This window comes from Leopardus geoffroyi, chromosome E1 (assembly GCF_018350155.1).
Source record: "Leopardus geoffroyi isolate Oge1 chromosome E1, O.geoffroyi_Oge1_pat1.0, whole genome shotgun sequence".
Lineage (NCBI taxonomy): Eukaryota > Metazoa > Chordata > Mammalia > Carnivora > Felidae > Leopardus > Leopardus geoffroyi.
The window spans coordinates 56,045,622-56,071,645 of NC_059330.1; the positions used below are offsets into that span (position 1 = coordinate 56,045,622).

At 61.0% G+C, this 26,024-nt stretch overlaps 1 protein-coding gene and 1 non-coding gene across 3 annotated transcripts; both read right to left on the minus strand.

The window, feature by feature from the left end:
- Window positions 1-79: 79 nt before the first annotated feature.
- Window positions 80-26,005, minus strand: EVPL (envoplakin). Of its 2 annotated transcripts, none has more exons than XM_045489645.1 (22): window positions 24,632-26,005; window positions 14,429-14,528; window positions 13,953-14,107; window positions 13,723-13,849; window positions 12,803-12,928; window positions 12,556-12,594; window positions 12,257-12,418; window positions 12,057-12,164; window positions 11,784-11,879; window positions 10,698-10,823; window positions 10,068-10,214; window positions 9,667-9,821; window positions 9,399-9,496; window positions 8,919-9,091; window positions 7,415-7,593; window positions 7,179-7,317; window positions 6,879-7,072; window positions 6,279-6,429; window positions 4,893-4,976; window positions 4,679-4,789; window positions 4,479-4,571; window positions 80-3,787 (listed from the first exon to the last, which is right to left on the minus strand). In XM_045489645.1, the coding sequence occupies exons 2-22, from the start codon at window positions 14,489-14,491 to the stop codon at window positions 341-343; spliced, it is 5,973 nt and encodes a 1,990-aa protein (XP_045345601.1). In that variant the 5' UTR covers window positions 14,492-14,528; window positions 24,632-26,005; the 3' UTR covers window positions 80-340. The 2 variants fall into 2 exon arrangements, with proteins under 2 accessions (XP_045345601.1, XP_045345600.1); XM_045489644.1 differs by lacking the exon at window positions 24,632-26,005 and adding an exon at window positions 17,284-17,613.
- LOC123604789 lies at window positions 6,573-6,717 on the minus strand. The gene has a single exon (XR_006715509.1). It is a non-coding gene; the product is annotated as a U4 spliceosomal RNA (small nuclear RNA).
- Window positions 26,006-26,024: the final 19 nt, after the last annotated feature.

Here is a 26,024-nt window from a genome sequence, read left to right on the forward strand (position 1 = left end):
TGCTTCCCACCTGGGAAGGACCCCGGCAACTCTCCCTTGTGCTTATGGCTCACACAAATCCATCCTGCATTCCCAAATGTGAACTAGACGCGGGTAGAACTCATTTATTGGAAGCACTGGGGCAGGGAGGAGGGAGGAGAGACAGATGTGCCGATGGCTGGGTCTGGGGATGGGCTGAGCAGCCAAAGTTGGGGGAGGGGTCCCACACCGCAAACTTCCGAGTAATAGCACAGGTATCAGAGGAAGGACCCACCCGCTTGGATGAGGCTGTTCCCCGGGGCGAGGAGTGCACGTGTCCCACCCTCCCCCTCACACCCGCTCCCCGGACCGCCTGGCCCCCTCAGCGCAGGGGCAGGGAGCGCAGTACCGAGGGGGAGGCGGCACGGTAGCAGCGGTACCCCTCCAGGGCAGCTGGGAGCAGCAGCAGGCCGCTCAGGGGGTCTCTCCGGCAGCGCCCCATGGCCTCCTTATAGCTCATCCGCTCCTTGGAGAGGGGGTCTGTCAAATCCTTCTCATAGCCGGACTCATCCTGCAGAAGCTGGGCCAGCTCCTCGCTGATCATTCCAGAGAGCACCGCCTGCGGGACCGGGATGCGGCCGGTCCTCTTGGGGTCGATGAGCCCCCCAGTCAGGTGCTGCACCTGCAGGTGTGGGAGCACGCTCTCCCGGGGCATCCAGCCCTTCTGGACGGCCTCGCCCACCGACAGCCTCTTCTTGGTGACGGGATCCTCGATGCCCGTGAAGGCCTTCTGGGCGTTGAGCAGCCTCTGCGTGGAGGTGTTCTCGATCAGCCCCCTCTCCATCGCCTTGTGCACGGAGTAGCGCTCCCGGCTGAGGAGGTCTATGATGCCCCCCGTGGCCGCCTGGGCCTCCAGCAGCTTCTGCCCGGTGATGGGGTCCAGCATGTTCTTGGCCACTGCCGTCTTGATGGTGCATTTGTTGTCTGTGGTTGTGTCGTAGATGCCGGCGATGGGGAAGCTGTCATCGCCGAGTCCGAGAGAGAGGCTGGGGGAGAAGAAACCGGTGCCCTGGGGCGCTGGGGAGGCCAGGGGGGACTTGGAGATGATGGAGCCGATGGAGAGTGAGGAACAGGGCTTGGTCTCCCCCGCCACGAGCAGAGCGAACTCGGAGATGGGGAGGCGGCCGTCCCTGTAGAGATGGTACTCTTCCTTGGAGATGCGCCGACAGCGCAGGGCGGCCTCGATGGAGTACTGCTTCCCGCTCTTGCGGTCCAGGAGCACGGACTCCTCCCCACAGGGGCCCGAGGTGGTGACCTCCTCCCAGTCACACTCGAGCTCCTGTAGCTGAAGGTACTGGCCTCGATCGATGATGCCCTTCTTGTAGGCCTCGTATGGGGACATGTCCTTCCCCGTCTCCGGTTCCAAGATGGAGATCTTGGTGGAAAGGTTGGTCTCTCGCGTCTGGGTCTCCTGGTTGAGCTCCTCCCTGCTCACCTTGGCGTGGAGGTCCCGGAGGGTCCTCTCCTTCTCGTGGATCTGGTCCTTCTCGCGGAGGATGGCCGCCTCGAGCTGCGAGAGCTCCTGGCCCCGCTGGGCGGCCTTCTGCCGCTCGCTCTCCGTCCTCCGGCTGAGCAGCTGCGCCTCCTCCTGCAGATGCAGCACCGTCTGCTGCTTCTGCTTCTCCAGCTCCCGCAGCTCCTGCTGCAGCTGCCTTCGCTCCTGGGCCGCCTGGTCCCGGCCCTTCTGCAGCTCGGCCTCCTCCCGGGCCCGCGTCTTCCTCAGCGCCTCGGCCTTGTCGATGCGCTCCCGCAGGTGCCGCGCCTCCTCCTCCCGGCTCTGCCGGGCCGCACGCTCCCTGTTGAGCGCCTCCCACGCCCGGGACCGCTCACCCTCCAGCACCCGGTCCTTCTCCACCCGGATTACCTCCTTGTAGATGGTCTTCTCTTGCGCTTTGGTTGTCTGGAGGACGTCGATCTGGACCCTCAGGTTCTTGCACTCCCGATGCAGCCCCGTCACCCGGGCTTTCTCCTGGTCCAGGTCCTGCCGCAGGGCTTCCGTGGACTTCTCCAGGTCCGGGTCCTTCTCCAGCTTGACCACCTCCTCCATGATGATCTTCTCTTGCGGCACAGGAGGCCGCTCCTCGAGCTCCCGGATCTTCAGGCTCAGCCGCCGCAGCTCCCTCTCCGCGGCCAGCTTCTTGCCCCGGTCCTCCTGGAAGCCGAGCAGGCCCTCCTTCTCCTGCACGCCAGCCTGCAGCTGCTGGACTTCCCGCTCCAGCTGCCGCCGCCGGCCCGCCTCCTCGTCCAGGCTCCGGCTCAGCCGGCCGTGGTCCTCGCGGAGCTTCGGGTCCTTCCGGGTGACCACCACCTCCTGCACCACCACCTTCTCCTCGGGCCGCCTCCTCTCCAGCAGCAGGTACTTACTCTGCAGCTCGGAGACCGCATCCTCGGCCGCCCGCCTCTTCTGCGCGGCTTCTCGCACCTCCTGGCGCAGCCGCGCGGCCTCCTTCTCCAGGACGGGGTCCTTCTCGTGGCGCACCACCTCCTTGTTCACCGTCTTGGTCTCCACCTTGGAGCGCTCCCGCTTCCACTCGTCGCGCTCCCCCCGCAGGCGGATGAGCTGCTCCTGGGCCCGCCCGCCGCCGTTGACCAGCTCGTTGAGCTGCGCCTTCAGGTGGTCGATTTCCCGCAGCACCTCGGGGCTCCTCTCGTGTTTCACCACCTCCTGCGTCACCTCCTTGTACTCCACCGCCGGCTTCTGGGCGCGCAGGGCCGCCAGGTCGGGCAGCAGCGCCGCCACCTCCTGCTCCGCGCGGCTCCTCTTGCCAGCGGTCTCCTGCAGCTGGGCCCTGAGCCTCGCCATCTCCTGCTGCGTCTCCGGAGCCACCTGGAAGGTCTCGTGGACGCGCTCCTGGAGCTCCACTTTGGGCCTCTGCTTCTCCGCCGCGCCGTGCCTTCCCCGCAGCTCCTCCAGCTCCCGCGCCAGGGTCGCGTTCTCGCTCCGGGTCTCCTCGAGGAGGCTCCTCAGCCTCGCCGCCTCTTCGAGAAGGCCCGGGTCCCGCTCCACCTTCTTCACCTCCTTCACGATCACCTTGGGCTCCACGGCGCCGATGGCCCGCTCCAGCTCTCCGAGCCGAGCCCGCAGCTTGGCCACGGCCTCCTCGGCGCCCTTCCTCCGCACGGTGTCCTCTTCCAGCTGCAGCCTCAGGGCCTGGGCCGCCTTGAGCATCTCCAGGTCCTTCTCCACCTTGACCACCTCTTTCACCACAACCTTCTCCTTCACGTTCGGCTCCTTCTTCTCCAGGGCCAGCAGCTCCTTCTTGAGCTCCTCCAGCCGGACCGAGACAGTGGCGTTCTGTCCCCGCAGGTGCTGGATCTCGCGGCCGAGCTGGGCCGCCTGGCCGTCCAGGTCAGGGTCCCTCTCGATCTGGGTGACCTCCTTGGTCAGCAGGTGGGGCTGCATGGCCCTCCTCTGGCTCTCCAGCTGGACCACCTGCTGGGCCACTGCCTCCAGGTCCGCCTGCAGGCTGGCCCGCTTCTTGCCCTCATCGTCCACCTGGGACTTCACCCTGGACAGGTCGCTCTCCAGCTGGGGGTCCCGGTAGAACTCCACCACTTCCTTCTCTTCCAGCCTCTCCGAGGGCCGCTGGGTCCTCAGCTGCAGCAGCCGGTTCCTCTGTTCCTCCAGCTCGTGCTGCACCTGAGCTACCCGCTTCCTCTCCTCCTCCAGCTGGGACTTCAGGGCCTCGGAATCCTTCCCTGCTCGGGCTGGGCCCTCAGACCCCTGCCGTGCATCATGGGTCACCTGGATGTCCTCACTGAGCTCCTTCTGCAGAGGGAGAGGAGGAGGGAAAGAGTCCTGGAGGGGAGGTGGGCTGGGGCGGGGGGGGGGGAGGGATGAGCCCCATTTCTATCACCCCCACTGCACCCTGAGATCAGAGACCCCTCCCTGCTTCCTGAGGCTTCTGGTAGGTTCCGGGAGCAGGAGTCGCAGACGTTGGATGCAGGATTTTGAGAGGACCCCTCAGCCCCACGATGCAAGGCAGTGTTCGGGAGGAATTTGCACCAGAATGTGCAAACAGGACAGGGTCTCCTTTCCAAACCTCTGCCCCTCCCCTTCCAGCCAGGCTCCCGGGTATGGGCCCACGCTCCTCTGGGAGTGTTGGTGTAGGAGAAAGATGGCAAGTTCCTCAGCCAGACACCAAGAGCCATGGAAGGCTTCTGTCTCCCAGGGATGGAGACTTAGGTGGCCTCTTGCCCCTTGCGGCTGGTCCTGAGCTAAAGACTTCGTGGGGATTTTCTCCTGTCCCCACTGGCGGACTGCCCAGTGGCTCTAAGCTGTGACTGCACTGAATGACATCTCCAGGGCCTGACTCTGAGACGTTTACCAGCCTGGAAGAGCCGCTGGGGAGAGAAGCCGGGAAGGTAGAGAGCTGTACCCCTCAGACCGCCGAGCCTGCCGTGTCCGTGACCAGCCCAGGCTGCCTCGCACAGGGACGGAGTGGGCGCTGTCCCCGTACCTTCTCGAGCATCCTTCTGGCAAACTCCAGCTGGTTCAGCTGCTGCTGGCATGCAGCTGCCACCTCCGTGTAGGCCTTTGTCAAGTTCTTCTCCTAGAGACGGGGAGCAGGGAGGGAGAGGGAGGACAGGGTCAGCTTCAGCTGTAGAGCTGGCAGGGCTGGCGTCGAGGGACAGTGAGCCTCGCCGGGTCCCATCGCACCTGGGCCTGGATGCTCTCCTGCAGGGGAGCTACTCGGGGTCTCTTGGGGGCTGACCCTGCCTGAGTGGTCTCCAGGGAGCAGCGGTAGGTATCTGCCTGCAACGCGTAGTCCTGAACAGGGAGGGAAGGACAATAGGCCGCTGGTCAGTGGGGGAGACAGGGGATGGGAGAGCAGAGGACTGGCAGAGGGAGGGGAGATAAGTGAAGTGCTTACCTGGAGGGCTGCCTGCAGGTCCTGGGAGAGGCGGGACGCCATGGCCCTGTCCTGCTCTCGGCCCTGGATCTCCTGCTGTAGCCTCTGCCAGGGAGAAAGCGGGAGTCGAGGGGGGTCGGCAAACACCATTCAGCCAGGCCCTCCTCTGGGGGCCTCAGGCAGCCAGCACGCTCCAGGGGCCGCAGAGGCAGGAGTTCACCTGGGAAACTGCCCTTTCCGGGAATTCTTCCTTCCTCTTTTTGGGAGAATCCCTTCCTTCTGCCCAGTGCCCCTCAGAGTCACGTTCTAGCCCAGGGGCCTTCACCCTGTGACCCACCTAGAGCTTGTTGAAACAGAGATTGAAGGCCCCCCTCCAGAGGTCATGACTGAGCAGAGCTGGGTTGGGGCCTGAGAATTTGCACGCCTAACTGTCTCCATGATGCTGGTGCTCCAGGTCCAGCGACCTGAGGACCACTGCTCCATCTGAATCGTTCCTAACCTTGGCTGCCCCTTTTCTTCACTTGGGGAACTTTTTAAAAAGTGCTGATGTGGGTCACCCGGGTGGCTCGGCCAGTTAATTGTCTGACTCTTGATGTCGGCTCAGGTCATGCATGATCTCACGGTTCGTGAGATCGAGCCCCGAGTCTGGCTCACGTGCTGTCTCCTTGAGATTCACTCTCTCTGTTCTTACTTCCATGCACACACGCGCAGGCTCTCTCTCTCCCTCAGAATAAATAAATAAACTTAAAACAAAACAAAAAAAAAAAAGTACCAATGTTCTGGTCCCAGCGATTCCAATTTAATCAGTCTGGAGTGGGGTTCTGGGACAGGGATGTTTTAAAGCCCCCTGGGTGATTCTAATCTCCAGCCAGGTCTAAGAATCTCTGTCCCAAGCCACCTGCCTGACCTTATACCCCTTTGCTTTCTCCCTAGACACTGTCATTCCTCCTGCAGCCCCAGGCCCTTGTCTTCCAGACCACTTGCCCTGACCCCCCTGTGTCCTGCCAGGGGCTCCCACGGGGCTCTGGCTCTCCACCAGAGCACTCGCCAGCAAGGTGGTCTGCAAAGGCACTGGCCTCCCCCACCAGGCTGGCTGTGCCCGTCGCCTCTGGTTCATTGCCAGTGCGTAGCAGGGGACTGGCAAGTAGGAGGAAGAGGATGAGGGACGAGCTGGAACCCCCAGGAGCGTAAAGCTCGCTGCCCACCTCATACCAGATGGCGCTGGGCTTGCCGTTTCTGTGGGCCAGGCGGAGCGAGTGTTTAGGGTGGGGGTGACCCCAGCAGGGGCCTGAGCTCTGAGGTCTCTTAGAATGCTGGCCACTAGGGGGCCACATGCACACGGGCGGCTCTCCCTGTGGGGAGGGCCCCCAGAGAGGCTGGAGGTGGCCTGCGGTCCCAGCTCCTCACCTTCTGCGCCTGCAGCTTGTAGGCCACCTGGCTGGGCCCATCGCTGGGCCGCACCTGGTTGTGGGGCAGGTGCTCCAGCCAGAAGCTCAGGTTGTCCCTGCAGTTCTTGAACTGCTGGTAGGTGAGGCTGGCGTCCTGCAACATCTTCTCCCTGCAGGAGGAGGAGGAGACCCAGAGCAGAGGTGACAGCTACCCTCTGGGGACAGGTGAGGGGTGCACAGAGGAGACTGGTGGGTGCCTTTCTCCCTGGGACAGGTCAGAAGGCCCTATTCTGGGCCTATGCTGGAGCTGGGCATTCAGGGAAGGCCCAGACGGTCTCTGCCAGGGAGGTAGGCGGGCTCGCCCTGGGAGACGGGTGCTGTTATTGTCCCATTTTAATTAGCAATAATCGCGCCTCGGATAAACCTCATTGGCTACGATACTGCCACTGCACAAAGCTGGTTATTATCCCGTTTTAGAGTTGAGGAAACCCAGCCTCAAGAGGTGAAGTCACCAGTCCAAGGTTACACAGCTCGGTGGCAGCAGCCACTGCGGTGCACTGGAGGCGGGGGGGGGGGGGGGGGGGGAGGTGCCTCGAGCCCTAACAGCCCAGCCACTCACCGCAGGTCCAGCTGGTCCCCCACAGCATGGTAGCGGTCAGTGAGGGCCCTCGCCTGGCGCTGCTGGTGAGGCAGATCTTGGCAGAATTCGCGGAAGCTGTTCTGCAGGGTGCTGCACGCATGCTCGGTGGCCTTCAGCTCGCGGTGCAGCCCCAGCACGCAGGCCTGCTGTTCCAGCAGCTCCCTCCGCAGGCGCTGGGGAGGAGGGGACATGGCGCCATGCACCCTCGTGGCTCCATGAGTCACCACGCCCACCCCCCCACCGCCTGCAAATGCTCGGCAAGGCCACCCGGCCCCTCACCTGCAGCTCGCTGACCCTCTCCTGCAGCGCGCCTGGGCTGGCAGGGAGAGGGGCCTCCTGTGCCACAGAAGATTCCAAGTCTCGGATGACCCTCTCCGTGTCCTGGATCTGCCGCTCCAGACCCAGGGCAGCTCTGGCTCTGTGTCAAGGGGGCCCCGTGTCAGGAGCTCCCAGGGCCACACGCACCCCAATGGCACCACCCAGCGGTCCCCCTTCCCAGTCCCCGGGGCACTCACTTCTCCCCGTAGAGGTTGCAGAGAACCTGAACATCACTGTACTTGTTCTTGACGCTGTTGAGGACCACAGGCAGGTGCAGGGCCACGGGGCCCACGGGCTGGCCAGACAGAAATGCTTCACACTCCTGCTGGGCTGCCTCCTTCTCTGCTCCCAGGCTCTGCAGCCGCTGGGCTGTGCCCTGGGGCGGGGCGGGACAGGGTCAGAGGTCTCCTTCCAGAAGGGCCCACCCAACCCTGCCCACAAGGCCTCAGAGCATGGTGGGTATGAGCCTGGGCTGAGGCCAGAGATCAGGGATCAGTCCTGGCCCCCAGAATCCCCCTGTGGATGACCTTGGGCCTGTCAACCTCCCTGAGCCTCAGTGTCTTCATCTGCAGAAAGACTGATGGGAGGAGGCAGCACGACCCTGTGGGTGTCACTGCGCCATTCACAAAACGGTTCCCTGCCCGGTCGCCCAGGTCAGGCGGCAAAGCCCTAGCTCTGTCCACATGGGTTATTCTGTTCCTCCTCAGCCACTCACTGTCTACCTTCAGGCCTAAGTGCGCTTCCTAGGGCCCCCAGCACCCCTAACGTGGGAGACGTGGTGGCTTCAGGACTTAAGGACCCAGTTGGGGGCTGCCATGTCCCCATGCGGTCATAACTGGTGACTCAGGTGAAAAGGCCCAGCCCCCTGTCAGCCCCAGAGCCTCAGGCGGCGGGGGGGATCTGTGGTGAGGCTGCATTCTGCCCCCTGCCCGCTCCGCCATCCCCCCATGACGTCCCCTCAGAGTCAAGACCCAGTCTTCAACACCTCCTGCGCATCCTGTCCCAGCCCTGGAGCCCTCCTGTCCCCACCGGCCCTCTGAGCATCTCACACCTCCGGTACAAGGTGGAGTGGAGACCAGCTGTTTGCATGGGGACATGGGCCAACGAGATTCAAAAATTTAGAAACCAAACCCCAGCACTGTATTGAACAGAAACTGGTCGGCAAGGACATAACTCAAACCGCCACCCCCTTCCTCCCTGCCCCGTGGGGAGGGGCTGCTTTCACTGTTAGCGCTCAGAGGACTGTCCTTTTGTGATGGAGTTTACATACTGCAACCTCTCCTGGGGAGGCTCCCCCACCTGCCTCCAGGAGGAAACCCAGGCTTCCTTGCTGCTCTTGGGACCCTTGCTGGAACACCTCCCAGGTGCAGGGTCCAGGGCCTTTACCCTGGGCCCTGCCCTTCTAGAACCTTCCTTGGGCCTGACGTCATCCCTGGGACAACCAGATCCGTGGGTATCGCTGTGTCTGTTTTCAGTGGCGAGGAAATCAGAGCCCAGAGAGGTTAAGTGATTTGCCAAGATCACAAAGCTGGTCAGCGGAGGAGCCACAGTGGGAGTCAGCTTGTCTTGAACCCTGGACTGTCCGCTCCCTGCCTCTGCCTTGGGTCCCTGCGGCTGCGCGCACACTCGCCTCACCTTTAGTTCGTGAGCCCCCAGGGGAGGGGTTGTTCTTATCCCTGTTGTCCTCGCTCATCCACCCACCTTGTGGCTTTGGATGCGGCCCTCCAGGTCCTCCAGTGGTTCCGTGCGGCTCAGTGGGGCCCGGGCCCAGGCCAGCACCTGCCTCTCTATTTGCCCTAGGTCTCCATCCAGTCGGGTCATCTGTGTCAGGAGCTTCTGGGCCTGTGGGTCTTCTGGGGCTGAGCCAGCGGGAGCTGGGGGCATAGAGTTCCTGTAAGGGTCCAGGGCCTACCTGCCCTCTGCCCATCTGCCTGAGGAGCTCTTCCCTGGTGCCCCCATAGCATCCTGTGTGGGGAAGGGAGGGAGGCAGGTGGGTAGGGCCTAACTGGGGGAAGGATCATGCTCCCTCGGGGCTTGCCAACCCAAGAGATGGAACCCCCCAGCAGAACTCCGTAATCCAGGGTCCCCCCCTTCCCATCACAACCCCCCCGACAGCGACCAAAGTAGGAGTCTACTCCTTCTCTCCCAACAATCCCCAAGTCTCTGGCCAGCCCTCAGTACCCTGCTGGCCAGTCTGTAAGGGCTGTGTAGTGCTGGCCGTCAGGTGGCTCTGGACTGTGGCCAATTTCTGCTTCAGGGCCTGCAGCTCCGAGGCCAGCCTAGAACAAGGCGGAGATCAGAGAGGGACGTCTCTCCTCTCTCTCTGAACGCACCCCCCCCCCCAACTCCGCCCCAGGAGTCACTGCTCCAGGTGAAGGGCAAACACCACAGGACCTGGTCTGGGCCCACAGCCTGCCTCCTGCCCCCGAGTATCCCCAGGCGGACCCACTTGGAGGCCCTGGCCACGGCTTCAGGGTCCGGAGCCGGGATGCAGAAGCAGGCGGCTGGGGCACGTTTGGTCTCCCCACCCGGGCCTTGCACGACCCAGGTGTGCTGGTCGGTGTTGTCCATCAACACGTACCGCTCACCCCGCAGCAGCTGCACCTGGGGGACAGGGCAGGTGGGGCTCGTGTTGGCTCAGGGGCAGGGGGAACTGAGGCCAAGATGGAGTCGGGGCTGGGTACACGAGCTGGGGTAGGGGCAGGGACAGGCCAGAGGCAGAGCAGGGCTTGGAGGACAGAGGGCTGAGGCAGGGTGGGGATGGGTGGGGATGGGTGGGGATGGGTGGGAGCGGAGGCAATGGTGGGACTGGAGGAGGCAGGGCTGCGGCTGGGCGGGCAGAGCCTGTACTTCTTCTGAGTCCCAGTCGCAGATGCTGTCCACGGGCAGAGGCTGCTGGGGGGGGTTCCTGCGCTGCTGCAGAGGGGCCACCTGATGGCTCCGCCGCTGCAGGTCCCCAACGGTCTTCTCAGCGACAGCCAGCTGCTTCTTCTCTGCCTGTGGGGTCCCAGGCTGCACTTGAGGCCTGCCCCGTACTGCCCACCCCCACCATGAGAGCCAAGGGGCCTTTGTGAAGACAGGGTCTCTAAGTCAGGAAAGTAAAAGAAGGCCCTCCAAGGGGCCCAGGATCCTGGGGTCTGCTGGTTGGGGTGGGGTGGGGTGGGGCGGGGTGGGGGGCTGCTCAGCATCACCCAGGCCTCTAGAGTAGGGGCTGGGGTGGGCGGGGGGGGGGGGGGCGGCGCACAGATCTCTCCCAGGCGGTCTCTGTCGCATTGCAGGTGAGGAAACTGAGGCCCAGGGGTGGAAAGGGCTTGCTGGTAACAGAACAGCCCCTTCCTACTAGAGCAGACCCCCTTCTCCTCCCCACCCAGGGTGGGCTCAGGATGGGAATAAGTCCCCGGAGAAGGGGTGAGACCTAGACGCAAGGGCCAGCCCCATCCCCTGGAGCGGGGTGCAGGTGGTCTGGTGGGGCTCGCTCACCTCCAGCTGTTGTAGCAGCTCTGTGGGGGCGCCAGGGGGCCCCCCAGGGGCAGGGCTGTACTGGGTGTCCAGGCTGGAGTTCAGCTTTGCCAGGGTTTGGCTGACGGAGTCGGCCTCTTCCTGGAACTGAGGTCGTGGGTAGTCAGCGGGAGAGCTCTGCCCACCAACCCTGCACTGGCCCCTGCACCGTCGGCCTTTCTACCCAAGCCGTGCGGCTTTTTTTAACCGGAGTGTTCTGCAAATGGGCGTTTCTGGCTCACTGGGCTTGTTTCAGGGTTAGGAAGCACCCTGGCCAGATGGAGTGGGGCTCTCCTGCTTACTCCAGTACCTGCTGTCGTCCTGGCTGGAACCTGGGGTGGGGGCCCCCAAGTGGAAGCCAGGAGTGTGCTTTACGAAGAAACTCCCGGGGGCACCTGGGGGCACCTGGGTGCCTCTGTCGATTAAGCATCCAACTCTTGACTTCGGCTCCGGTCATGATCTCACGGTTCGTGGGATCGAGCCCCGCTTCGGGCTCTGTACTCACATCGCGGAGCCTGCTTGGGATTCTCTCTTTCTCTCTCTCTCTCTCTCTGCCCCCTCCCACTCATGCATGCTTGCTCTCTCTCTCAAAATAAGTAAACTTAAAAAAAAAAAAAAAAAAAAAAAGAAACATCCTGCAGTTGGGTGATGTTGTGGAATTCTTGTCCGTGTGATAATGGTATGGCAGTCATGTAGGAAAACATTTTTAAAAAGGAAGGAAAACCCCTTTGGCTTATGTCCCTCTCAAAGTATATGAAACATCACTTGTGATTTATGCAGAAGAGTAAGATTTTAACTAATTTATTTAGTTTGCCTTTGAGAACCAACCCCTTCCCCACCCCCCGGCCCCCAGGAGCCACCTCGCCCTGTTGTGAATGTTTGCGTGACCTCGTTTTCCCTCTGGGACCCAGTCACGATGACACGGCTCTGCCGTTTTTATGAGGTGCCTTGGCTCCCTCCGTGTGAGCGTGTCCTGTGGTGTTCTCCAGGCACCTCTGCGCCCAGGGCCCCGGTGGCCACCCGCCCCTGTCTCCTCGGGCCCCCACCCAGCCCCGCGCACCGGCTCACCTGGCGATACGTCTCCACATGCTGCAGCTGGCTCTCCTGGCAGATGCACAGGTTCAGAAAGTTCTGCCACGCCGTCTTCAGGGCCTCCTGGTGGGTCTGGGGACAGCAACACCCAGCCCTCGGACCACGCCCGCCCCGCCCTGTGCCCCCATCCACTGCCCGCTCGGCCGGCCCCACCCTGGGCCGTGTCTCCCTCTCCCCAGCCTCCCTGGGGAGCCCCCGGATTGAGGGAGCGGGCGGCCCTGAGACCACGGCAGCCTCTGTCCCTCGCACCTGGATGGGCCCCACAGCCGGGTGCCCCAGTTCCACCATGCGCTCCCCGTCGTCCTCTAGCTGGTTCACGCTCTGCTCCTGGCTCAGCAGCTCGTGCTGCTTGAAGTGCTGGGGGAAGAGTCCGGAGCATCAGTGACGGGGGAGGACGGGACGGGATGTCCGCGTGCCCCCCTCCCCCAGCCCCCCACTCGGCCGCCGACCTCGTACTCCCGCCGCACGCCCTCGGGGTCCGCCATGAGGTCGCTCCAGTCCTGCTGCAGGATGCCCTGCTGCTGCTGGGCCAGGGCGTTCAGCTGGCGCGTGCAGCCCTGCAGGTGCGTGTACAGGCTGCCCAGGCTCTGCCCGCGCCACGAGGCCGCCTTCTGTGCTCCGCGGGACGTGGCGGGGGAAGGGGGGTAGCAAGGGGCGCCGTCAGGCTGTGCCTGGAAACGCTGGCCCCGGGAAGGGTGCAGGGGGCCAGGCCCAGCCCTCTCCCTGTCCACCCAGCCCTTCCGCTCACCAGGAGGTCCCGGTATTGGCTCCGGATGGTAGCTGCGTCCTGCTTCACCAAGGGGGGAGACAGAGCAGGCTCAGCAGGAGGCGGCATGGAGGGGAGATTGTACCCCTTGTTCTGGGCCCACTGGGCCCCCCACCTCCATCCCTTGCCCCAGAGGGCCCGCCAGGCCACTTAGGCTCCGATGGGAGAAAGGGGAGGGGAGGGGAGGGGAGGGGAGGGGTGGGGTCAGGCAGGGATGTACATCCCCCACCTGCCCGATGAGGTTCCGCAGCTGCTGCCCGTAGGCCTCGATCTCCTTCTGCAGGATGTTGTGCTCGGCAATCTGCTCTTCCAGCTGGGCCATGCCGGGCCCGTACCGGCCCTCGCGCACCTGCTTCTGCAGAAGGAGCTGGGGGTTCAGCTCAGCCGCAGGGCGCCAGCCCTCCCACGCCCTCCCCTCGTCCCCGTGCGGAGGAGCGGAGTCGGTCGTTTGGGCAGAGGGTGGACAGGCCCGCAGAGCAGCCCAGGTGAACGGCAGGCAGCTCACCCCGGGGGACATGCTGCCCTCTGGTGGCCCTGGCTGAGCGTCATCACGACTGCAGTCGCCGATGCCTACTGGTCCCCAGAATGCAGAGCTCGGCCGCTAAAATGTCTTCCTGCCCCTCCCTGCCTCCTTACCTGCCCTGGCCTCGGTACCTCCCGCCTACACACCTGTCGCTAGGCTCTGGGACCCTCCGACACCTGCGACACCCGTGCCCTCCCCACTGTCCCTTCATTGTCATCAGGCACTGTTCTGTTGTGATATCAAGGCACGGTTCCCCACCCAATGCTCAGGGTGACACGCCCATGACCTGGCTCTGCCTGCCTCCCCAGAAAACCCCGCTTCCCACCCCACCCCAGGCTGGAGCCTCCCTTTCTTCTTTCTGGAATGTCCTCTCACCATTTCACCCCAACCTAACTGAACCCTCCCACCTCTTCACACACCCCTTCCTGCAGGAAGCCTTCCCTGGCTGCGCACGGTCCCCTGCGAGCTCTCCCTTCCCAGACCCTCCCAGGTGCAAGCACTCAGCAGGCCCCCCCCCCCCCCCCCCCCCCCCCCCCGCCCATGACACAGAGCTCTGTGATTTCCGGTTGGGTCAGCTGTGATTTTGAGCTCCCTGAGGTGTCTCCGACTTTGGGGATGACCCTGACCTGTTTCTGCTCCAGCACCCGTGCCCAGTCGACTCTGGGCCCCACGGCGGGGGGCAGCACCATCTTCTCGTACAGGGCGCGGTACTCGGCACACGCCTGGGTCACCCGCTCGTGCAGCTGCTTGATGCTACGAAGGAGGGGGGCCGGCAGGTCAGGGCTGGGCCCGGGGCTCCCCTGGAGCCCCGACGCTTCCGTTCTCCAGCCCCGGCCCCGGCTGCCACCCCACTCACTCCTTCTCGATCTCCTCGGCCTGCGGGTGCTTGAGCCGCCGGGCCTTGTCCACGTCCAGGAAGAGGTCCTTCAGCAGCACCTCGGCCTCCTTCAGGCTGCGGCCCACCTCCTGCCGGTGCTTCAGGGCCTGGTCCTGCTCGCCGTGCACTCGGTCCTGCGGGCATGGGACCACATCCTCGCTGCCCATCATCACCCCTGCCCCGAGCCCCATTCTCGCCTTCCCATCTGCCGACCTCAGTGCCCACACCAGCGGAGGGCCAGGCCCAGGGCATCTGTGGGGCAGGTGCACAGACTTGGGGGAGCCCCTTTGACCCTCCCAAGTTGGAAGTCCAACAGAGAAGCAGAGCGGAGCCCTCTCTCCCACTGTGTTTGGGGAACGACCAGAGAAGGCCAAGGGTGGTCTGTCCCACCTTCACTGCCTGCACTCCAGATGCTCCAGGGAGCCTCCCTTGCGCCCTCACCCCTGCGGCCTTACCTGCTGCAGTTTCTTCTGGGTCTCCAGGATGTCCCTCTCCACCTGGTCGGCATTGGCCTGCATGCGGGAGATGAGCAGGGCCAGCTCCTGGGTGGCAGCCCTGGGGTGGGGGTGGGGACAGAGAGCAGCCTGGTTGGAAAAGAGCCACCTGCATGGGGTCCACCTGTGTGGGGTCCCCTGTGTCCCTCGGCCCTGTTCTTCTCTGCAGCCAGGCTCCCTGCCCAGAAGGGCAGCTTCCAAGATGTGGGGTCTCTGGTTTCTCTCTGCAGGAGGTTCTGGGAGATTCCCAGTCCTGAAGGTCGGAGAGCACTGCCCCCACATGAGGGTTCAGAGAATGGGGGTCTCCAGTGTGTCTGGCACAAGGGAGCAGGCCAACATCACCGTCCTGGCAGTGAGTTCCTAACCCCACCCAGCTCCCTGCCTCTCACATGGGAGTGAATCATGCCTCAGCCGCTAAGGCCCGAGACAACATGGCTGGGCTTTGGGAGGGGCAGTGAGCTGGCTGGGGGTAGGGGAGCGGCGGCATGTCCCCCACCCCAACCTCCTCCCACCCCAGCCCTGTCTCCCCCTCACACCCTGGGCTTTGCCTATGCCCAGGCTAATAACCATCTGGAGGAGCCACACAGCACTGGGGCAGGGGGAGGCATAGAGATTGTGCGGACACTTCAACATCCCCAGGTTAAGGGGATTTAAGCCTAGATTAGGACCTGACTTGCTCTAGGTCTCACAGCAAGGAGCAGAGTATAAGCCTGATCTGGCTCCCCAGAGTCCTTTGCACGGGGCACTTGCTGTGTGCCTGAGCTCACGCTCTGCAGCCTAGAGGGTCAAGCAAACCTAGTAAAAGGTAGAGTCGTCCAAGCCTCATAAGCACAGCACCCTGTGAGGTCACGGCCCTGGGGAAGGGGAAGGCTTCAGGGAGCTGGGCCTTGAATTAGGGATCAAAGGATGAACCCCCACCCCTGGCTGCCCCAACAGAGGGATGGTGCCAGAAAGAACTCTGGGCAGGGGCAGCTGGGTGGCTCATTTGGCTAAGCATCCAACTCTTTCAAAAAAAAAAACGTTAATGTTTATTTTTGGGAGAGAGAGAGTGAGTGGGGTAGGGGCAGAGAAAGAGGGAGACACAGAATCCAGAGCAGGCTCCAGGCTCCGAGCTGTCAGCACAGAGCCCGATGCGGGGCTCGAACCCACGAACCGTGAGATCATGACCCGAGCCAAAGTCGGACGCTTAACCGACTGGGCCACCCAGGCACCCCTAGCATCCAAGTCTTGATTTTGGCTCAGGTCATGATCTCACGGTTCAGTTCCTGAGAATGAGCCCCGAGTTGGGCTCTGCACTGATCTCAAAGAGCCTGCTTGGGATTCTCTCTCTCTGCCTCTCCCCTGCTCACGAGTGCTCTCTCTCAAAACAAACAAACATTTTTAAAAAATGAAAGAACTGTGGACCAAACAGCCTGGGTATGATCACTTTCCAGAGCTATACTGCTGTGTGGCTTTGGGCAAGTTGCTTAAACTCTCTGTGCCCGAAGTGCCTCGTTTGTAAAGTGGGGCTTCAATACTATCTACATCACAGCGTTTCTGTGTTAGGAGGATGAATCCATCTGAAGCAGCCAGTGCTCAGCCTGTGTAGTCGGCATCCAGCTAGGTCTTATTCCACTAGAATATAGGCACCACAAAGTTAAGGACCTATTGGTTCTGTGTAAGGTGGCATCCTCAGTGCCTAGACCAGTCCTGGCACACAGTAGGTGCTCAATAAACGTGTCAAAGGAATAGACTGCACATGAGGGGAACAATGAGCCCTGTGTGGGGCGACTGCAGCCAGAGCCAACTGAGCTGTGTAGACAGAGCCGCCAGCTGCCCCAGGCTAGGAAAGCGCTGCCCGGGAGCCTGGCTGGGGACAGGGGGCTGTGGGTCCTGCCTGAGCCCCGGGTCACCTGTCTTCAGGCCTGGCCTCCTGGGAGGGCTGCTCCCATCGGGAGGAGCACACTCCACCCTGGGCAGGGCCCAGGAGCCCCAAAGGACAGGTCACTGCAGTGAGAGTCCTAACTGCCGTCTTTCCTGTCTGCCCAGAAGCCCAGCCTCAGTGTCATCACCCTGATCCCTATCAGGGTAATGAGCCTTTCATCTCCGCTCCCATCTGCCACCTCCACCCTGCAGAGGGGGCTGACGGCCAGTGAGAGGGAAGAACGAGAAGGGAGCAGCCAAGTCTGTCTGGGGACCACGGGGCTGTCGAGAGGCAGGCCGGGCCGGGCAGGGAGCTGGGGCAGCAGAGGGAGGCTCTGAGGATGTCCCGGGCCTTCTGGCCCTCCCCTTTCCCTGCGGCACCCTCTCCTCACACCTCAACACTGTAACAAAACTCAAGGCCCCAGGTGAGAGCCTGGAGAGGAAAGCTACAGCTTGGACCCAGCAGCAAAACAGCCCCGCCTCCCTGCGCCAGGCACCCAGCCTCCCTTCTCCGCCTCCGTCCCTCTGCCCACCCTGTACCCAGGTTCCAAGGGTCAGCCCAGCCCAAGCAGAGCCGTGAGGGCAGAGCCACGGACAGGGAGCCAGGCACTCCCGTCTCCCAGCACCCCCGGGGGCCCTTCTCATCCATCGTGTCTCCTGCAGAGCACCCCAGCCGTGGCCCTCAGGCCCCTTGGAGAATGTGGGAGCCCCAGGCCGTCCCTGGCCTCCTGCTAGGACTGGAGCTGTCTGGGCAAGGGAGAGAGTCCACCCCCGGGGCCCTTTGGCCTCGGGACACTAAATGCCAGCACTGGGCTGGTCCTGAGCTCCGGGCGGGCTGCCATTTGCAGGTGGAAATGGGAGCACCTGGGCCGGGCACCACCCGGCTCCAGCCCGCTGCCCCGGGCCCCACTTACCGGCTGTGCTTGCTAGGGGAGCCCTTGGGAGAGCCCTTGGCCGGGGAGCCCTTAGGGGACCCCTTTCCCTGGGAGCCTTTGTTCAGACCCTTGAACATGGTTGTAAAGGCAGGTGCCGCTCAGGCTGGGCTCGGCCGGTGCAGGCGGGCGGCAGGCAGCGGGCGTGTGTCCTCGCTGGCTGCTCAGCTGGGCTCTGGCGAGGTGGGGTGGCCAGGCACCGAGAAGGCAGTTTCTGGGAGGCCCCTCCCCGCAGGTGAGGCGGCGAGCGGGCGCCGGCCGGGGCTGCCACGCATGCACCCACACTGCCCACACTCAGCTGCTCCTGCACAACCAGTTTGGGAGGAAGAGGCACAGCCCAGAGGGCGGGGCGCCCGAGCCTGCCTGACTTCCAGAGAAGGTTTGGACTTGTTACACCCACACGCCCAGAGGGAAGCGGCCGAGATCGCATCCAGGCAGGCGGGGAAATAGCCGGGCCCAGGAGGGACAGGGTTGCGGACAGACAGAGGCTCGCGCATGCTCAAAGACAGGGGCCCGGCCTCGCAGCTCGGGCTGGGGGTTGATAAACACCTCCAGGCAATACAGGGCACCTGGCTATCGGGCTACCGGGCACGCCCCCACCCACAGCTCTTACCCCACCGCCACAGCTCTTACCCCACCGGCCGGGGGCGGCGGGCCTCTGCTCTGTGCTCTCCACCACCATGATGCGGCAGCCAGGGGGCATTCACCCCAGACAACTGGCGCAAGGTACATTTTTAAAAGCGGGCACCACCCAGTTGGCTCCCCAGAGGACACCCCACAGTCCCGCTGCCCGGTCTTCCTGGCTGGCTCAGTGTCATCCTGTCTGTCCGTGGCCCTGGGGCCAGATGCAGTAGGGACATAACATCGCTGGGATCCTCCAAAGAGTCCGAGACCAGCTCCAGAGGGGCTGGGGCGCCCCTCCCCCAAGAACCCCCAGCATTAGCCTTCAGGTGCTGTTGAGCCTAGGGTCCGGCTGAGCCCCTTAGGAAGCTACTAGACCTGGGTTTTCCTGACTACCTTTCCTCACCTGGTCCCCCAGAAGTGGTCCCTGGTGGCTTTTTCTCAAGACAGGTGGAGTGGCGGACAGCCGTACCAGTTTCGTGGCCTCTTCCTCACACTGAGTGCCAGGGAGGCCATCTCGGTGGCTGCCTTCTCCCACGGTGCCCCCTCTATTGCCAGCCACTCGTTTCACTGGCCCGCCGAGAAGAACCCTTCCGCGGCTCTAGAGCCACTCCCTGGAACCATTACAGTTTCGGTGGAGGAAGGGCTGGGGCAGTAGCAAAAGGGAGGGAGGCAGTCGTGCTGGGTTTGGAGGCCTGGGACCTCCCGGCAGGCCCAGCTGAGAGCAGAAAACACCCAGAGAAGAAAGAAGGATCCCTCCGACTGGAGATGGCAGGGACAGAGCTGAGACCGGCCGTGTGCGCCGGGAGGACAGAAAAGGTTTGAGTCCCTTTGGGCAGCATCTCATGGACAAGCCACTGAACTTGGTCCTGGAGAGGGGACACAGCAGTCACCCATCCTGGAGGGGCAGGGGCTGAGGGGGGCAGCAGGGGTGGGGAGGGCACCAAGGAGCCTTGACAGAGCAAGTAGCATTAGGGGAGCAGAGTGGTCTCCAAAGTCCTGTTCCCAGTTGAACGTGATGGTGAGTGGGAGCCAAGGATGGAAGGCCAGGCCCAGAGGGCACACGGCCCCTGCCGCCCCAGCCCTCCCTCCCTGTTATTGCAGGGTGACAATTTTCTTCTAACCACAACTAGCAATCAACCGTTCTCAGAAAAGGGCCATTGTTTAAATGACTGCAAGGTCCAGCAGCCAGCCCTGAATGCCAACTTGGCATATCCAACCAGAGAGCTCACTTCCTTATCTTCGAGATTGGACAAGTGGCGGCAGCCCCTGGGAGAGCCGAGACAGGAAGGCTGCCTTCCCGAGAGCTCCAAGTCTCTTCCTGGGAGGTGGTGGTCAATGGAGGGAGGGGGCAGGGAGAAAAGAGGTCTAGACTCCAGCCCTGGGAACAGCTGGGGCCAGGGGAGGGCCCCTTAACCGTGGACAGGGGAGAGGGAAGCAGACCCCGGCTGGAGAAGGCAGGAGGTGGAGATTTGGAACATTTGAGCTTTGTCTCCTGTCTGCAGAAGCTCTCCTGGAAATAAACGAGCGCCACAGGAGGCCTGCACACGCCCCAGCGATTAAGGCTAACTGATTCACTGCAAGAAAACCAAGAGGTGAATTCCTGGCGTGACTGTCTAATGCCGAGTCAAATCAGCACCCAGCTCCCCAGACAGGGGCTGACACGCAGGCAGGAACAGCCTGATCTCGGAGATGTTCCTAGTCAGATGGCAGTGATCCTGACCCCCAAGACTAAAAGCACAGGAGAAAGGGAAGGGACAAAGAAAGAAAAGATGTAGGGCTTTAAATATGTGAGCAAGCCAAGTGTCACTGAGAAGGCCGGGATGGGACAGAGCCTCCATGGAGACCTGTACCGTCCCACACGGCAGCCACTTGATTTCAAAGACTCAGTATGAAAAGATGTAAAATATCTCATTTTTTTTATATTGATTAAAGTCAAAATATTTTGGATACACTGTGTTAAATGAAATGCATTTTAAAAAATAGTTTTATGGGTTGCTTTTCACTTCACTTTTAATGTGTGTTTCCAGAAAACTTAAAATTACAGATGTGGCTTGCATTTGTGGCTCACAGTAAGTTGACCCTTGAACAATGTGGGGGGTGCAGGGTGCCAGCCCCCTGTTAAGTTGAAAATCTCTGCATGACTTTTGACCCCCCCCCAAACTTAACTACTAACAACCTACTGTTGACTGGAAGTCTTACTGGTAACAAATGGTCGATTAGCCCAGATTTTATATGTGATGTGTATTATATAGTCTCACAATGAAGAAAGCTGGAGAAGAAATATTAAGAAAGTCTTTAGGAAGAGAAAATCTGTTTATAGTACTGAACTGCATTTATTTTCTTTTAAAAAAAATTTGTTTCGGGGCGCCTGGGTGGCGCAGTCGGTTAAGCGTCCGACTTCAGCCAGGTCACGATCTCGCGGTCCGTGAGTTCGAGCCCCGCGTCGGGCTCTGGGCTGATGGCTCAGAGCCTGGAGCCTGTTTCCGATTCTGTGTCTCCCTCTTTCTCTGCCCCTCCCCCGTTCATGCTCTGTCTCTCTCTGTCCCAAAAATAAATAAACGTTGAAAAAAAAAAAATTAAAAAAAAAAAAAAAAAAATTTGTTTTAACGTTTATTTATTTTTGAGACAGAGAGAGACAGAGCATGAATGGGGGAGGGGCAGAGAGAGAGGGAGACACAGAATCGGAAGCAGGCTCCAGGCTCTGAGCCATCAGCCCAGAGCCCGATGCGGGGCTCGAACTCACGGACCGTGAGATCGTGACCTGAGCTGAAGTCGGAGGCTCAACCGACTGAGCCACCCAGGCGCCCCTGGACTGCATTTATTATAAAAAAAAAAAAAGCCCCAAATAAGTTGGCCTGCACAGTACACACCCATCTTTTTCAGGGGCCAACTGTACAATTCTAGCAAACAGCTCTGACCTGGAAGCTGGACAGGGTGTCCCAACTTTCAGGCTTCCCAGGCCTCGCCCCTGCCACATCTCCTTCTGAAGCAGGCAGGCCGAGCTCCACCTGGCTCCTTGTCCTGCCCCCAGGGCCTCCCCTCGCCTGGAGCTTGCGTCCTCCTCTGTGGCGTGAGCAGCTGAGGTGGACTAGTCCAAGGTCTCCCCCCAGCACTGTGCCAGCTACGACTTCAAGCGGTAGCTGCTTGCATCCCCCAGCCTGGAGCACGCAGGCCGAGTGACGTGGGCCACTCGCAGCTCGTGGGGCCGGAGCCCAGAGCAGGGCTGATCAGAACTGAAAGCCGCCCAGGTCCCAGTTCCAAGGCCGCCATGCACGCACGCAGCTGGGCAACAGGGTGGCAGCTGGGACCACGTGCCAGGGCTTATGCGCCGCCTCCCCCCCCCCCCCCCCCCACTCCCTGGGCTCCTGCAGAGAGGGGCATTCTTCTGCCCGCTGAAGCAGATGGTGGCAATTGCCGACTTTGCCCTGGGAGCCATCACCTGCCAAGCTCCCGTGTGGCCCTCGATCAGGCCAGACTTGCATCTCTGCAAATTGCCCTGTTTGAACAGAAGCTCTGCCACCAGGCCCGTGGAGCCGAGCTGACTGATAAGCTCTCCCGCCTCACGCTTCCTTGGCCCGCTGAGGAGCGAAGGTGCCTCCACCAGCTGGGCCTGGAGAGGTGAGGGCTAGCCTCCCTCTGCCTGCAGACGCCAGGGGAGGCAGAGCTGTGGGCCCCGGAACCCAACAAGCCTGGAGGTCAGCCTGGAGACAAGCAGAAGGTGACCATGGCTGCCTAAGAGCAGAACAGAAGGAAAAGGAGCTCTTCCTTTTGGGCCTTTTACAGGAAGAGTCTAGCAATTCAAACCAACCAACAAACGAACCCCACCTATCACGAGATTAGGGCCCCCCATAGTGGATGGCGAGACAGAGAATACAGGGTGACCTCAGGAGTCCTCAAGTCCCAAGTTGGCCTGAGAGGACAAGGTCAAGGCGGCCTTCTGGTGTCTGTTCCCCTCTAGGAGTGACTTCCCTTCCCTAGCCTTGGGCCACAGAGGCCGGCCCAGTCCAGGTGCTGGACCAGTGCTGGGACGGCCCCGCCCCTGGGCCGCAGTGAAGCCTGCTATTGCACAAGCAACCCCTATGTTCCAGAAAGTTCCAGAAGTCTGCAGCTGCCCACTGTCACCCAGGAACTGCTGGGCCTCCAGGTCTCTCAGGGTGCCCAAGGGCTCCAGGCTGCCACCTTGAAGACCTGCGGCCCACCTGTGAAGTTCAGGTCTGGTGGAGGCGGCGAACCTGCACGGAGCCCCGGGCACTGGCCTGAGGAAGGACAAGGTTTACAGAACAAAACCGAAAGAGCTAGCAACAGTCTTCACAGCTGAGGAGCAGCCCTTCCTAATTAGTCTTCCCTGCCAGGAAATTGGAAGCACACAGGACAGGCAGCTCTGTGGACTCGGCTGGTTGTCCTGGTGACACTGTTTAGACCCAGCAGGGCCCGGCTCTGGAGGGAGGGCGGCAGAGAAAGGCTGTGGGGTGCGCTGAGGGAAGCCCACCCCAGCCAACTCCCTGCACGGCAGCCCCGCTTCCTGGACCCAGGGTTCACATTGTCCCAGCAGAGAGCCGCTCGCTGTTGGGCTACAGTGAGAAGAGACTTCTATGAACGGGTCCTAGCTGGGCAGGAGCTCCTCCCGCCGGGCCCCAGGTCAGAGCCCCGAAGGGGCGCAGGTGCCAACGGGCTACAGGCAGCACTGGAGGGAGAAGCACGTGTTCTAATGCCAGCTGCGTCCACAGAGGAGCGAAGGGAAGGAAATTCCTCTTTGTCAAGTGGCTGTTGGGTACTAAGCCCTGTGCCTGCTGTCCTTCTCCGTTAGAGACAGACGCCCCTCTTTTACAGGTGAGGACCTCCACACCCTCTCCACTCCACACACGAGCCAGAGCGAGCTACCAGCTTTCGGGGACCGGTTACCTGTCTGCCTCCTGCCAGAAGATCCCTGGGAGAAGTTCAGCCTAATAGAAGGGATGTGGCTCTTTTCCACGTGTGAGGAGTCCTTCAACCACAGACTGAGCATGAGGACACACAGTGACAGTTAATGGAGGTGGAAAGAAAGGGGACCACAGAAGCCGGGCTCCCCCTCCAACACAACGCAGAGGGTGCGGCCGGGAGGAAAGCGGAGCCCCGCCTGCTTGGGGTTTTCTGCAGGTCCTGGCACCTGCCCAGAGCAGCTCGCCAGACGGACGGACGGGCTCTGATAGGGCCGTGGAGGCTGTCACAGTCCCGCCTTAAAGCAAAACTAAAAATCAAACCTTAGATCCTGAGATCAGTCCCTTAACAGTTCGAAATCGAAAAGGTCAGACAAAAGGTTCTCGGGAACATTCCGTCGGTATTCATCATCCGACATCCTATTTCCTCGAACTCCTACCAACTGGTAACACCACTAACATTGCAGAGCGCTCACCGTGCTGGGTGGTGCTTGCCGCCGGGCCCGTCCTGCCCGTGCCCCGTGCGGGCTCCCTAACACCTGGTAGACCCACGGGCTAGATTCTTCCAGCTGGGGCTGTCAGGATGCAGGCAGCTTCCAATTTATCTCTCGGCTTTGGAACATCGATAAACTTTACAGCTAAACCTGGTTTCCGTCTCTTCTGTAGCAACAGGTGTCTTAAAAATAAAACTAAAACCAACACATGTTTTTCCTATCTTTGGACATTTTCCTAGGCCTCTGAAGGTTCCAAGCTTGTGAAGGCTGTGGATGGCCATGTGCTGTTTAGAATTCTGCCATCACCTAGCTTTTGGTACGAATGATGCCAGATGAGCCAAATCGGCATCACAGCATCACAGTGGCCAGGCGGAGCACAGCCCCTCCCGGGAAGTCCCCCGAGTCCATCGTCCTCTCCTAGAGGGGGTGAGGCCACCGTGGGGGGAGGGGTGCACTGCCGCCACAGGCTGTCACCTCAGGGCCATGGTCAAAGGCTCAGGATGCCACCAGGAGATGGGACCCAGCCTGGCAGTGTTTCATTTCCAATGGGGAATCCAAGAATTCTCAGCTTAATGTAAAACCAGAGAGGCCCAGTACCCCAGAACAATCACAAGAAAGGAGGAAAAAACGTAGGAAACTGGTAAGGCAGGGCTTGTCTGACCCCAGGTGTCTCAACGCTCCTTTTTTCCAAACAGGACCAACAGATTCACGGGCAACAAACTTGGTCAAATTATGTCTTTGAATCTGATGTTCAGCATTATCCCCTGGGAACTGAAGTTAGCTTTTCACTACTACCGCTTCTGCAAATCAAGACCGCCACCACTCAACAGACAAGCAAATAGAAACCATGAGCACAGCAGCTGTAGGGCATGTTCTAAAAGTGCAGAGACCATGGGCGCCCTGGGCGGCTCGGTCGGTTAAGCGTCTGACTTCAGCTCAAGGTTCGAGTTCCAGCCCCGTGTCGGGCTCTGTGCTGACAGCTCAGAGCCTGGAGCTGCTTTGGATTCTGTTGTCTCCCTCTCTCTCTGCCCGCCCCCCCCCCCCCGACTTGCACTGTCTCTCTCTCTCAAAAAATAAACATTAAAAAAAAAATTACAGTGCAGAGACCAAATTAAGCTTCCCCTACTCTCTGCAACTTGGGAGACTGAAGTTCTGGCAGGGTCCAAACCTGCTGACCAAGCGTAGCTCATCTGGGTGGAGGGAAGGGAGCCACAACTGCAGGAACGAGCACAGGAAGCAAAGCGGGTGCCCGCACCCAAACCTTATACCCCGAGACCTCACTGCATCTCTCATTACCTGTGCAGGAAGGACTGAGTGGCCGCTGGCGTTTCATTCTGTGACTCTACCCAGCAAGTTGCGCCGGCCCAAGGAGCAGCCCAGGGCTCAAGTCTGAACCCATTCCCATGAAGAAGGGAGAGCTGCTTCCTGGCCCGAGGACAGAATGGGGTCCTGCTTTTGGCCCTCTGTCTCCCGCGACAGGCTGTTTAATGTCAAGGGATCCTGTGTGAAGGGATGTACAAACTAACCGGAGACCTCGGCCCTGCCAGGTCTGTCTTCTTGTGTAAACATGTGCTCTTAATACTAAACATATCTTGTTACGGCCTCACCGGCCGACCACAGCCACCACTACAGAGCAGCTGCCAGGGACACTGGGACGAAGGGAATTTCTGGTGTCGCCACAAGAAAGGAAAAGCTTAGAAAAGGTCAATCAGAATGACTGACTCCAGACTCTGATCCCCTACTGACGCCAGCACTCTAAAGAGAGTGGGAGGGGCAGGAAGGGCCATCTGCAATGCAAAGGGACACCTTCCCAGATGGGGGCAGGAGATGCAGGCTGGAGGGCTGCCTGCAGGTGGGTGCCCGGCCCAGCTGTGGCTGGAGGGTCAGCAGAGAATGTGGTGAGGGGAGTACAGAACCTAGACCACAGCCTGGTGCTGCTAAGCCGGGGAGCCAAGAAGAGGGAGAAGAGGGTGAGGAAAAGGATAAAGGCCCCCAGGGCTCCCTCAGACCATTAGAGACTCTGCTCCAAGCCTCTGGGACCAAAACCCAAGACGTCAGGCTCAGGTCATCCGCGCCGTATCGTCAGAGGGGGGGAGGACACCCCTCGACTGCGTGGCACAGATGGGAAAACTTTCCATTTAGAAACAAAATCCGCCTCCTAAGGCTCTCTGACCCAGAGCAGATCCTGAGGGGAGGAGAGCTCACAATCTGAGCACCTGGGGTCCTACACAACATTCAACTCTAACACAGGCGGCTGATGTGTCTCCCAGTCTCCTCACTTCTGGCAATACCCACCCTCTGCAGCTTCCCCGGGAAAACACAAGGCACCGTGGGTTCCATCTTGAAAGAACAGTCTCAGGCCTTCATTAACTGCCCAACCTTCCCTTCAAGCCGCCCTAGCAGGCTCCAGGTCTGTGCCGCAGGGAAGCCGACACTGCCCGCAGTGGCTCTGCTTTCCTAAGGGGTGAGTGTGCGTCCCCAAAAGGGATTCAGTGGTTTCAGTTACAGCTCATGTCTAAATCATTTTTATTCCTAGCTTTCTTACACTGCTTTTGGGACTTCTGCTATTGATGCTACGAAAGAAACATAAAAGGGTCACTAAGGGAAAAAGTTTAAGCAGCATGGAAATTGATTCAAATATCATTTATGGCATCTAAAAATCTTGATGGGGGGCACCTTCTCGAACACT

Bases quoted from the DNA above. Each gene is read 5' to 3' on its own strand.
- EVPL (XM_045489644.1), bottom strand. From the start codon at position 17,381: ATGTTCAAGGGTCTGAACAAAGGCTCCCAGGGAAAGGGGTCCCCTAAG. The intron at 6,430-6,878 runs GTGAGTGGCTGG...CTCCTCCTGCAG, and splicing joins GGGGACCAGCTGGACCTGCG to GGAGAAGATGTTGCAGGACG. The intron at 4,790-4,892 runs GTAAGCACTTCA...CTCCCTGTTCAG, and splicing joins ACCTGCAGGCAGCCCTCCAG to GACTACGCGTTGCAGGCAGA.